Source organism: Lutjanus erythropterus, chromosome 21 (assembly GCF_056507025.1).
Source record: "Lutjanus erythropterus isolate fLutEry1 chromosome 21, fLutEry1.hap2, whole genome shotgun sequence".
Lineage (NCBI taxonomy): Eukaryota > Metazoa > Chordata > Actinopteri > Lutjaniformes > Lutjanidae > Lutjanus > Lutjanus erythropterus.
In genome coordinates this window covers 28218820-28232852 of record NC_139337.1, presented here as the reverse complement: position 1 = coordinate 28232852, position 14033 = coordinate 28218820, and the positions used below count along the sequence as shown (strand labels likewise).

The window sequence follows — 14033 nt, the reverse complement described above, 5'->3', positions numbered from 1 at the left end:
AGTCAAACTGAATTAAAAAAAAAAAAAACATTAAATGCAACATTATTTATTAAAACATCAACTTTCAATCAAAGGTGTGTTGTTTTTTTCCTGCACTTTTGTAAATAATGTTCCTTTGTATGAAAGTATGAAAACTAATTAAATTAAAAGGTGCATTATTTTACAAATTTATATTCTTACTTTTGCTAAAAACAATTACTTGAATAGCCCTGGTTTAAAGTGATCTAATTAAGCTAGTTGTTTCATTTTAGAACCCGTGGTTTCTGCTGTTTTTTATGAAAGCACTTACATATAAATGTTATTCATTCATTCAAAAATTCTAGCCTGTTACATTTGAACACCTCTATGAAACTAAACTGAATATTTTTGGGATGTGGATAAACAAGACATTAGAGGATGTCATCTTGGGCTTTGGAAAATAATTGTCAGATTAATTAACAATAAAATAAAAAATAATTGTTAGCTGCAGCCTGAGACATGCTTATTATGCCACAAATTGGTTTTCAGTGCGGTGAATGTGGACGCTGGTAAGTGAATATGAATTAAATAGGTTTTATTTCTTTTAAAGAAAAAAAAAAGTGTATTCCCATGTAGCACCATCTACTATGGCAAGCTATTGTACTGTTATTAAAAGAAATACTGTTATACAAACAAGTGATTGAGTTGCTTGAAACTTGTTTGAAATATGTGCTGAAAAATATGCCGTCAGAGTACATTTTTTTTCTCTGGCTACACACAAAGTCAGACTGAATGGCGTGACATGACAATGATGTGACATGCTACATCCTTCCCCTGCTTACAGCTCATTGGTACTTCCACTGATGTATGAGAAGACATAAAGGAACATATTGGAAGACAGAACAAATTAAATATTCAATTGCATGTCTGTGAGCTGGATTACAGTAATCTTCTGTATGAGTTGCCTCTCTCACAGTATGCACGTCTGTCAAATGACACGCCGCGGCGAGCGGAACAATCTCCTGTGGCCGCTGGTTGTCAAATTGTTGTGCTCTTCGCAGGAGTGATGTCTGAGAGAAAGCAAAGTATCTTAAAGAAATCATCCCGAGCATGCTGCCTCGCACTGACACCTCATACAGTACGCGTGTCAATTTGATATATGAACTGCCAATGCATCACGCTGTATGTTCAAATGCTTCCCTGTGACTGATGCAACTGCAGGTTTTTTGTTTTTTTTCCCCCAGTTTGATTAAAATTACTAAGACGGGGTTTGTGAAGCAAAACATAAAAGCTCATCAGCAAACCTCTCATTAAAGTGTCATTAAATAATACATGACTTTCAACCTCTATGGGCAATTGAGGAAATGTCGTAACACTGACAGGTCGGTGGCCTATAATTGACAGCAAAAATAGAGTCACGGTTTCCACTACAGAGACAAGTAATCGAGCTAATTAGAGCGTACATCCAAGAGAGCTGCCTAGTATTCGGCTAATCTATCGGCAGGCAAATAATTATAACACTTATTTTTATTATTGAGAACGCCGGCACCATCATTCATCATTAAAAACTAGAGCAGGAGGGAGGTGTGGGCAAAGACTTTAGGCCACCGAGTCATTGGTATTCATGAACAACAAGCTATTAACACCCCATTCTTACTGTATATGATATGTGCTATGAGACAGTCTGGAAAAGTAGAATAATAACACTGCATTATTAATATAGGTAATGCAGGTAATGGGGTTTCTGCAAAAAGCAAAGCTTTTAAACTATGTATTTGTTTCTTTCCTTCAGGTGATGAGCTCCATAAATCTCTGAGTGGGATCCTGACAGGCCCAGGAAAACTGCTTTTTTTTTTCAGGTTTGCCAGCCTTGGCACGGCCCCCCGCCTCACCCATTCCTCATAACCGCCTCCACAAGTTGGTTTCAGTGTGGCTCACCTCTCATCGCTGGACTTTAACTTGAGGACCTGAACCTCACAGATCGCCAATGCTAACAAGGAACTGCCTGCTGCTGTTCCTTTGGATTCTTGTCGACGAAGGCTCAGTCTTTTCTTTGCGTCCACCTTCGCCGCCGCAGGGACGGAGCAGGACGGGGAAGGAGCAGCGCGCCAGGAGCTCGGCGGGCCCGATGAGGAATGGGGCGGCTGGATTTCAGCGGGTCAAAAGGGGCTGGGTGTGGAACCAGTTCTTCGTTCTGGAGGAGTACATGGGGTCAGACCCGCAGTACGTGGGCAAGGTAAAAAGCCTTATATTTCCAGTTTTTTATGGTGTGGGAGAAGTCATAAATCACATAGTAAGGAGCTTGGGAGAAATTGAATTGGTGGTAAATGGAGGGAGTAAAAGAACGTGAGGGAGATAAAATAGGAGAAAAGGAGCAGAAGGAAAGGAAAGAAGACTAATGTAGAGCAAGTTTTAAACTACTCCTGTATCAGCTGGGCAATATCAGCAAAAGAAAATATCACAATGAGTTCATTTAATAATTATTAAGATGCATATAAACAATTGGGCCGGGACGATTCGATCTACTACAATACTGCGGGAAAAAGTTGAATCATACAGTGTATCGTGAGTCATAATTCTAAAAACAATGCACACATCAGTCAGTCTTTCTCAGTTTTATTTCAGCAGCATCAGTGATATACTGCATATAAAAGCATAAAATAAAATACTTTTTGAAGTAAACTGTGACATTTAGCTGTTCCTGCCCATCAAACTAATGCGATAAGAATGATAAATTCAATTAGAGCTGCAACCATTAATCCGTTAATTGATCAGTTGTTGAAAAGAAAATTAAGTGCCAACTATTTTGTTAAACGATTAAACATTTCAGTCGGGCAAAATGGTCAAACATCTGCTGGTTTTTATCTCTTTTTTTACATTTTATTGATTAAACGATTAATCGCGAAACTATTCGGTACATAAAACATCTGCCAACTGTGACTCCAACTGCTTTCATTTTGCCCCTCAAGATAAGCCTCACCATTTTAATCTAATAATGCTCTTGTTGTAAAACTGTCCCTGTTTGTTAATGTTTTAAGTTATAAATGTTCTCAGGCACTGTGTGTGGGGGGGGGTCTATACATGCGTATGGAGCTGTGCACACATTTCTACATTAGACTAGCTGGACACACATGACATTGAAGTGGTGGGAGAATCGATGGCATGGTAGAAATAAATTTAAATTACAGTCCCTGTAAAGCTGTCAGGACATCATAGTTATGAGCCAGGGAAGACGCTGACAGCAATAAAAAGACAGCAGAGAGCCCCAACAGCCTGAACTGAATCCAGAACTGAGATATATGCACACTGTCCCACGAGACACACTGCTCTGCGTCCCCCCTCAAACCTTGGCTGTCTCTGTTTTTAGTATAGGATTTTTTTTTTATTCTCTACTGCAGCTTAAGACATTCGTAAGTAAACTCTGTGGGGGTTTAAGGCTAAAGTTGTAATTTGGCACTCCTAGCTTACATAGGATAATAGTAAGACTGACTTATCTGCCCCAGTGCCGCTGCAATCAGCCCTGACAAGCCATGCTGTTTGTGGAAGTCTCTGAGGCTAAAAGCAGGGGGGAGGGAGGGTGCTGTCTGCTGCACTCCTAAGTCACTTAATCCTGGACTGCTGCACTGCTTCAGAATAATTGACTGATTCTTCGCCATATGAAAAGCGTTTGGAGATGAGATCCTTGGACCTTTGTCGGGACGATCTTGAGGGAAAGACTTTCGCTTCAAAATCATTGTAGCTACGTCAGGATAAAAGTTAAACACATAACTCCTGGAGACTTGGAGGCCAGGGTGTAAGTGACACGTCTTCCCAGGAATTATCAAGTACCACAGAGACCTGTAAAAGGTAACAGTTTTGTTTTCAAGGCAAATAAATGATCTTTAATGGACCATGCATCTTAGTGCAATGAATGCTTCTCCTATAATACATCAATGCCTAATTGTTGTAATGTATTCACTCTAGAGCGTAAACATGATTTCCATTCAGTGACCTGCGGAGTGCTGGGGCTTTAGTGGCTGAAGTGACTGCTGCTTCCCCCCCTCCCTTGGTGGCAGAAGTACCCTTCACAACCAAATGAAGAAGTAATTATCAAAATTATGAACAGCATTATTTCTTAGGTGTCAGCATTCATTTCTTTCAGTGACAGAGTTGAAGAGGAAGTCCTTTTATCAGTTAATTAGCACGGGCCACACCACAGCGGGGGTTGTTGTACTTGCTCTTGAGGCCACTTTGTCATTTCTGTTTATTCTTTCTCTTGAAATGTGCATTAATACTTGAGAAACTTTTTGGCCTGGTATAATCTATCTATAATTGTCCATGGGAAGTGTTTCTTGCCATATTTAACGGGGTAATTGTCAAGGTAATATAGTTTTATGAACTTCCTGTTGCATTTTGTATATGATGATGCTGACACTGCCTTGACTTAACTGCACTAAATGAATGTGACACGAGCGAGAATCAGCAACAAAATCAGTTTGATTGCATTGTTTTCTATTGGAATGTTCTGACTGGCCACGAGTAGCAAACACAGTAAACTGTTTGAGCTAAACTTTTGTCAGACATCCTGTGTCTGTTCCTGTCAGTTGCGTTGAAAGCGCTGCATGGTTGATTTGGTTGATTCATGAACTTGAAATAAGGACTAGTATAAGTCCATACTGATGTCACTATTTGTATCTGTTCAACCAACAAAATGAATAGTCTCTGTATCTGTATTTGGACAGAAGACAGTGGCCATGTTTATACCTGACGTCACATTAAACTGGGCAAATGTTTTGTTTTCTAACCTAATGTTCATTGGAAATGCATTTGTTGTACCCACAAAGCACCAAAATGATTTAATAACAGGCATATAAATAATTGTGAAATATATTTCCACATCCTCACACAGTACTTTTCATCTCTCTCTTTTTACTAAACTAAGTTTTATGAGCTGTCTGAACACAACCACCACCTCCCCTCAAACTGAAGGATATAAAAATCAGAAACAGACAAAAAAATTCAGTTCAGATCGAAAAATTCAGTTTTGGATTGCTTATACCGAAAGCACTGTTTTTTGTTTTACAAGATGCGTAAATTTATTTGCTTCTAGTTAATTTGATGCATTTGTATTAAAATAGAAATCCTGGCGCACAATGAGATAATTACTTTTCAGTTTTATGAAGTAATATTACGTTTCATATTAAAAAACACAAGAAACTGGAAACAGTGATGTGGCACTTACAGGTGGTGAATGGGGTGAAAACGTCAAGCCTTATTTATCTGTCGCTTCAAGGCCTTGTTAGCTGCTATTTAACTCTGAGGTCTCTGGATCAATATTAAGTGTTTCATCAAGCTTTTAGGTTGTTTTCCATTTTTGCCTCACGGTGCAATTAAAATAACAAAAGAAACGCGCCATTCTTCCAACGACGTGGAGACCTTATTAGAATCATGTGCTGTGTTTTTAACCAAAACCTGATCATGTCAGCAACAATAAAATCTATTTCAAGGGGGTTTTATTAAATGCATCACTGCCAGCTGTAATTGCAGCGGCCAAATCATTACTAATTATCACTGTCCATTAAAATTCTAATAATTCACATTACTAACAAGAAGTAGTAATTTTGTTAGTTCTGACAGCGTGCAGAATGCAAGACAACAACTCAAGGAGGACAGCAGGAGGGAGGGAGGGAGGGAGGGGGACACTGACGGTGGAGTGGAGAGTCAGAGTACCGGTGTTACGGATCAACTAGCTTCTCTATTAACCGGTGACGTTTGACTGAATGCACCGGTGATCGCTTGTAGTGACGGCAGATGTTTGGGAACAACACGATAACATTCGCTTGTCCTTGCGGATCCCTAATTGTTTTGTTTTTCCAAAACATACTCAAGCTACACTGTACCAACCGCAAGAAGTATTCAGGCACACTTATAAGATCCATCACCATACCACAAAAATAATTATCTGCTGCTACTTGATGCTAGTCCATTTCAACATTAAACTGCTGTGCATAACAAAGTCTTGAAGTGCCTGTTCAGTATAAACAATACAGCCAGATCAGCATCGAAGCACTCCGTCTTCCTGTCTCAGCGCTATCCCACTTCCTCCTCTAATACATCGCGCATAGACAGGAAATTAAAGTTTGAAATTTTCCTTTTGCAATTACAGTGATGACATATATCATTATTATCACTTAGGGTTTAGGGAAATATGCAAACACTTGAGTATCGCAATATTATGTTTCATAATACTGGATTGATTCTCAGAAACATCTATCGTGACATTGTGATACATGCAAAGATTTTGTCAGTGGTTCATTTTGTGTTTAAATCCCTCATAGCAGTGTTGTTATCCATCTTTTTGAATAAGATTTTAATTGTATGGTGTTATGTTCTCTACACTATGACAGTTTTCCTAAAATTAGATTAATAAAATAGCAATATATCACCTTCCGTACACAATGTATCATAATATACTGACGCATTAGTATTGCAAAAATGTTCTTAAAATGTTCAAAAACTGCTGATACACACACTGAAATTATTTAGCCAACTTTTATATTGAAAACTACAAATACAATTTGCTGCACAATGTAGTTTTTGTTTGCATAAACATTAAAATACCAACGTCACTGGCCAACACATGCACAGTCTATGCAGAGTCTATCGCCTCTGCTGCATTACAGTAGGCCTACATGCAATGACCCTTGGTACAATTTACATAAAGACAAATGAGTCTGAAGAGGACAGTGATAGATAGGCTAATTGCGATAAGGTAGGGCTGAGCGATTTTAGAAAATAAGAAATGGCGATTACTTTGACTGATGTTGCACTTGTGATATGATTAGCGATATTAGAAGGAATCATTTTTAGGGAGGATATGCACTGAACAGAGGTGTTTTCTTAAGTCTGTAGAATATGATGCGTAATCCACGACGTCTCTACAGCACAACAATATTTAATTACTTAATGTTAATGGTATTTTTGACAAATATTTTCACGTAACAAATACAGAGCCTCCTGCAATTTGAGATTGTGGTCGGCCATACTGCAGTTTCAACTAGTTTTCATTTAATTGTTCAACCCTAAAATTAAGTTTGCAAGTCTATAGTTTCTCCTGTTCACAACCAGTTAGACAACTGCCAAATTTTAAATGAACAAAATATGTGTCGGGTGACTGAACTTCATTGCATGTAACTGTGTGCAGTGGGTAAATAAAGTCTGAAGCAGACACAAAAAGAATAACCTCTTAAGGTAAAAATCTTGTCTTGTCATAATGCATTGGTTGACAAACTTTATAATTTAAGTTAAAACTTATTTTAAACACCAAAGTTCTGTTATATAGATTACTGAATACAACGATAAGTCACAGACAGAGCATCAGAGGCAGAGAGGGCTTTGCTGAAGACACAGTCCATATCTGATGCATGCTGAAATATTATTACATACATGTATATTTTCAAACATACATCTCAAACCACTAACACAATTTCCTTTTCCCGAGGCGCACCTTCTCCTGACATGCTGCAATCTTACGCAGTCTAAGTAAATATTAGTCTTGTGCAGGGAATCGGAGAGGGAAGGGCGTACTTATCATAAAAAAAAAAAAAAAAAAATCCATCTTTTCTTTCCGTTTGGTGTATTTCAGATTAATGAGTGCAAGCAAAGCAGCATTTCTTTTCTTCTGCGACACCAGAAGAAAAAATATGCCATGTCTGCATTTCCACTTGTTTTGGTGGTGTGGTATGACTACAAAATTAAGGAAGAGAATGAATTTAGACTCAGGCTCTTATACCATTTAATGTATGCGACCTAATTTGGGAACAAAAACTGTCTAACTCTGAAAAACAACACAGTACAGTGATATATTCATATTCATTTTGCACACACACAATACTGTACTACATCTTAAAATTCATGCCAGACTTTATATATTCTTGCCTTAACAGCTTCTTGGTCAGGCGAGTGGAGGTGGCAGACACTAAACATGAAGGGAATGTTAGAAAACCTGCAGTCACAACTGGGAGCTGCAACTTACACTACTTAGTTAATTATCCTCTTTACTCCCTGAGGTACAAATAAGGTCAAGACAAGATTCAGCACAGTCTTTAGCACCACTACAGTCCCTACTGCTAGCATTAATATGGAAGCGACCGCTCCGGAGCCTTGCTCAAGGGCAACTGAACTGCAGTTGTTTAGAAAAGTGGTTATTTAATTTTTCACATAGAGTCACAGTGTCTCAAGAGTCTCTGAGCCACTAAGATTTCTTAGTGCAAAATGCAACTGCTGCTTAAAGTGAATCAAATTTACTTTTGAAACACTACAATGGAGGTATTAATACCACAATGGACCTGTAGTATAAATAAAGAAGAAGCAGTCTATCAAGGATATTATTATGAAAAAAAGGTTTTATACTGCCTTTATATCTGTTCGAGTAGGCTGCTCTTCTGAGTGAAGACCGGTGCTGTGTAACTGCCAAGTTCCAATGCCAATAACAAAAGATAAACAAAGAAAAAAATAACAAAAAAGCATTATCATTTTATGACCGTCTTCCTCTACAGTTTTAAAAAGACATGAATAATTATGCTGTCACTTGCGAAACAAAGCAACCACAGGAACATATTGATTAAAAAATCACTCTGAGCACCAACGGTTCGCATTTAATACAAGCATTTATGTTGAGAAACTTCTGACAATCTCCTTTTGACAACAACCACATTATTGCAGATTAGCAATTAAAGCCCAGAGGGCTTAAGGGGGTTGATGTAACAACCCTGTGCACTCACAATTAGATAATGCTGAGGCCTTTCCTATGCTGAGCAGTGATTATCTGCAAGAAAAATCAGCCATTAGTGGTGTGGTTGTATATCAAGCCGGGCTGCTTCCTCTCACTCTCTATTAAACTCTCCGCTGAGTCCAGCATTTGTTTCTGGCATCATGGCACTCTCCATTTGAACACACTGGTTGTGAACTGCTGGTTGACATGTTTTACCTAGAATTATAGTAACACAGCAATACAGAACCCACTTAAAGGAACTGTGTTTGTCATTTTCGAAGAATGCTAAATATAATGGCCGCTTACTAGTGGCAAAGATGGAATGGAAAGCGACACACCTCTAAGGCAATTAACTAACAATGCTGGGATTTTCTGACCAGAACGTGACAATTTTGTGTTGTCACCTAGCATACAGTGTAGGGCTGCACCAACTAGCTCTTTTTGAATTTGAATTCTAACTCAACATTTGCATGCTGAGTAGCTTTTTTGGTTTGCACGTCTATTTGCTTCCATCTATATTTGTTGCTGTTTAGCCTTTAAAAAAAAACAACAAAATTTTCACTGCAGTCAAAAAACTGGTTGCTCTCCCACTTGCCACACACAAATGGAGGCATGCACTTGTATTTACAGTTTAGCAGCAGTCTAACCATATAAAACTGATTAATATATATTATATTATTAGATTATATTCATTAAAGGTTATATTTATTAAAGTTTAATAAGTTTATGTGATAAATAAAAGACTACCTCGTTTATACAGATTATTCTCTTTCTTTAATTAAAGGATTTGGGTCCAGGGTTATTTATATATTTTTAAGCTGATGCATTTTTACATTCAAAGCCTCAATCGAAAACCTTAATTAGGGATGTTTATAATTATAAATTAATTGATCACCATTAAGAATTTTAATTGGTTAAAACTTTATTGGGCTATAGTGGATATTAATTGCACCTTGTTTGATATCATTTTGTCTGGTGAGGCCATTGCTGAATAAGTGAACTTAAACTTAAAATAAGGGAAAAAAGAGAAAAATGTGCATATTAATTATTAAAGATTAATCTACTGGTAGTGTTTTCAACTGTGGGTTCAACAAAATGCACAAATCTTGCTACCTTAATCTTAGTAGATGCTTTGAATGTAAAGAAATGATGGTTTGGCCTTGATACAGTGTGTCACTGTACGTGGAGAGAATCTGGAGCGCGGCAAAAAGAAAAGAACATTTTTACACAAGCATTTTACATTTCAACAGCAGTCTAATCATTTATACTGACTTTATCTTGTCATAGCACAGTGCAAAAAGGCTTCGATATATATGTTTAAGAAAGGAGCAAGTGTTGTTTTGAGAGAGATGGAGAGATAGGTGCATACAGAGGAAATGGAAAGAGAGCAAGGAAGCTTGGAGAGTCTACACAGAATATTCCTACAGAGTCCTATCCTTTGTAATCTCATTGATGAGTGACTGGACCCACATGAGGACAACGTGGTCTCGGGATTCTCAGTGCATCTAAATAAAAATATCTTTGCACGTCAGACAGACTCTCACAGAAAGCCGTGTTTTCTTTTTATATACAGTAAGTCGTGGAAACGCAACAGCAAGGCAATATGCAAGATTCTTTCAAAGGAGACTAAACAAATTATACACTTGGCAAGAAAATACTGCAGCCATTAGGATCAGAAAGCAACCATCATGCCCTCAATGCAGTGAAGGTTAGAGAAATCCAATCAATTTAGATAGAGTCACACTTAGGACCCATAAAAGGAAAAGGAAGAAAAAGTCCCTTGGTACCCTTTATTGCAACACAGAGCATGCCATAGCATGCAGTAGCATGCTCCAATGCCCCGTTTCTCACACTTGCAGCCAAAAGGTCGCTCATTTAAATACAAGTCAATAAAGCACTTTTGCTAGAAAGGGCAGCCCTGTTTCTCCTACAACTTGTTTATTCCCTTCCTTCTCGCCTGACAAGGAATGACCATCCTTCTTTTTATTGATGGCTCTTCCTCCCAGTCCCACCCCACACCTGGCTGAGATTTATTACTGATGTGGAGCCTGCAATTTAATCTTTCAATGAGGACCTATAAGAAGGACATAAAAACCTTTTCAACAAGACTTATGCACCAGGCACAACAAAGAGAGATTCCATCATCTGACCATATGAAATTTACCGGCCTTACTACTGATAGCGCGTTCCACGTTGTTAAATATGGTTCAGTTTAAATGCTTTGGAATTTAGCTGTAAAATGCTTGAAAACCTGAGGAGGCCCATATAAAAGCAGCAAACCTGTTTACACACCATGATGATGATAGCCACTGCTGTAAAATACTTCAGCGAGACTTGCTGTGAGCCAGCGGTTAATTAACACTGACTGCAAAATCACAGGCTTCATAACTTGATTGCTTTGCGCTGGTCTATGCAGAGGTTATTCAGTGACCTATAGCTAAGAAGGACTTCTGCATGCAGAGCCCAGGCAAAGTGCCCCACAGTAATCTTGTTGATCTATCCATAAAGCATGTCTAATGCATTAACTGACTGACTGACATAACAACACAGAGACAAGGCACACAAGTACATAATATCAGCAATTAGATGACCCTGGACTAGTGTTCATACAATTATTTAGGAATTAGAGATGTGGATATACAACAGGGGAGAGCCATGACGACTTTTTTTGTGCTTCCCTCTTTCCACATAGATGCATTTCTTTTATTGTGAACAACATGCACATGTCTTCTATAATACATTTTTTTTTTTTTTTGTTTTTTTGGATAAATGAATCGGACGCAATCAGACTTGAGACTGACGTCATGCATTGTTACCCCTCTCTGTCGGGATGAAACAAGAACAGGTGCGGGATGACTGCAACGGTTGAAGAAATCGACCAGAAAAAAATAAATAAAAATGAAGCCATGAATAATTCTGGCACACAACACTCATTAATGCTCGAGTTAGTCCTCTTGACAAACGACCGTGTTAATCTCAAATCAATTTATCATGTTAAATGTATGAAATTGGTCAAAATCCTGCTCGGCGCATAATCACGTCTCACAGACTGTCCCTCAGATAAAATATCCTGATACGCTCTGGCGCACACATCTGGACTGGAGAGACCTCTGTTGGTCTTCCTCACTCTACCCAGAGCATTTTAATAATAGTGGGACAAAAGTCACACTGTGCTGCTTTTGTACGTCCCCTGTCTCTCTCGACTTTACCGTGTCTTGCACCAAAGACAAGCTAGCATGATAAATTAAACTTTCAATGACACTTAGCCTATATGGATACGTCTACAGTCTTCAACAAATAAACACTGTCTTAAAAACAGAAAATACAGTCTGTATCTTTGACTTCTGAGGCCGATTTTCCCCTGTGGACTCAATTAGGCACTTTCATCCCTGATCTACTTTATGTCTGAATGCTGGTAAAGAAAGTGCAGATTATGTGCAAAGTCTGTAAAAAACTCTCCTATAAAATGCTCATACATGAACTCATCCCTAAATTAATGTAGGAATTTGTTGCACAAGTAATTCACTGTCAAATGCAAAGTAATTTGAAAGGATTGCTCTCCTGAAGATTATGCATGAGGTGCGCCCGTGATTCAGCTGCTCGTTAGAACATATTAAGAGGTTGAGGGCATTTACAATTGTAATGTACGTTGATGATGAATGTTGCGAGAAATTCTGAGAAGAACAGCTGAAATAAAAGCTAATGATGCCATTCATCTGTCCTGCCAAAGTAATATATTTCATATATTTTGTCCTCATGGGTAATGGACTTTTTCCCATGAATTGCCTGGATCATATTTCCAAACGGTGTGCTAATGCCCCAATCAGTATCACTTACCACCGTGGTCAACATATTCCATTTGTTCCTTGACATTGATGGGCAATACTGTTGTGATTCTGGGTAGAAAATTGCATTCTGTATGTTGTATCAATATCACTATATTGTTTAATCAAGTGTGATATGAGAAAAGGGAATCAAGCCTTAACCCCAGCCTCTAAGATCAATAACAATCATGTACATTAATATGATATGTCAAAAATCATTCATACACCATGTTACTTGCTATGCAAAAGATAACCTCATGATGAATGATAAAGCTGCTACTTAGCGCATCCTGCTAGTTCCTCAGATTGTTAACCGAGGTAAAAGTTATACCACCGACTACAGCTACAAACTTTAATCATCTACAAACGGTAAAAATAGTTGTCTGGGATTTGATGAAGGCTTGTTTATAACTGAAGGTGAGTTGTACGGAGCTCTGAATTGCGCAAATACAGCTTCAGAGGTGAATACAACTCTACACCGTCTATCTGTTTTCACACGCCCAAGGCTATATCTTTCAATCCATCCCATTTTGTCCTCTCTCAATCTTGCCTCTCTTGCTCTCACACTCTCTATCTCTCTCTCTCTCTCACACACACACACACACACACACAGACACGCATCCCTGTTTTCTGTCGATGCATACCCACCACTATAGCCTCCTGTGTGTATGTGTGCATTTTTTTCCCTCCATCCCTATTACCTGACTGAAGCATGACACAAGCCAGATAGCGAGCTCCGAGCTGTCAGCGGCAAAGAAATGGCTCGCGAGCCAATATCGATCAGCTATAATAAGCTTGCAGCATTTGACATAGTGCTTTCTTTCCATCAGCTGCTCACCAGTACGCTGACTACCCGCGAGAACTTACCACGCAACTAGGAGTCGTGATGTGGTTTGACATGGTGCTGGCCTGACAATGCACAAACCCGGAGCCGCCTACAACATACCACCATAGCAACATGGTGCCAGTATGTCATCTCAAGACTTGGCTGGTAGGACAGTAGTTGAACAGTTGTTGGACTGAAGGGTAGTTTCAGCACAAGAATACATTCAAAACAAGAGGAGTGCATACACTGATTAACAGCATGAATCCTGATGGGAGTTTTTTTTTTTTTTTTTTTTTTATATGTCTCGCTTAAAGCACAGCCCACTGTGTGCTACATCCAGTAAGTCCAAAATAAACACAATAAACTCATGAAGTGTCATTTTACAACACACTTAAACCTAACTTCCTTATTTAGTTGAACAACCATACAGCTTCTGAATCCAAGTTTCTCACTTTTACCCAACTAAGACACACATATATGGCTTATCATAAAATACACTTGTTTTAAACTCAACAGAAAACCAAAACCATCTTCATTAGTCTTTCCATTGTTCCAACAATCACCAACCCTGGTTGAGCAAAAAAGGAAAAAAAAAAAAAAAACTTACCCAAGCTAGATATGAAAATTTTCTGCTTCAGCTAATTGCCAATAGGAAATATATTCATTTAATAAC

At 38.4% G+C, this 14033-nt stretch overlaps 1 protein-coding gene and 1 long non-coding RNA gene across 2 annotated transcripts in view; one reads left to right on the top strand and one right to left on the bottom strand.

The window, feature by feature from the left end:
* LOC146307792 (cadherin-12-like) overlaps window positions 1-14033 on the top strand; it is a 131738-nt gene that overhangs the window by 42773 nt on the left and 74932 nt on the right. Inside the window, exon 2 of the mRNA XM_084747588.1 lies at window positions 1751-2194. Coding sequence (XP_084603714.1) covers window positions 1946-2194 — 249 coding nt within the window. The 5' untranslated portion in view covers window positions 1751-1945. The remainder of the gene's footprint in view (window positions 1-1750; window positions 2195-14033) is intronic.
* The window catches only part of LOC146307793 (uncharacterized), a 211671-nt gene that overhangs the window by 189801 nt on the left and 7837 nt on the right, over window positions 1-14033 (bottom strand). The gene's annotated exons all lie outside the window — the stretch shown is intronic.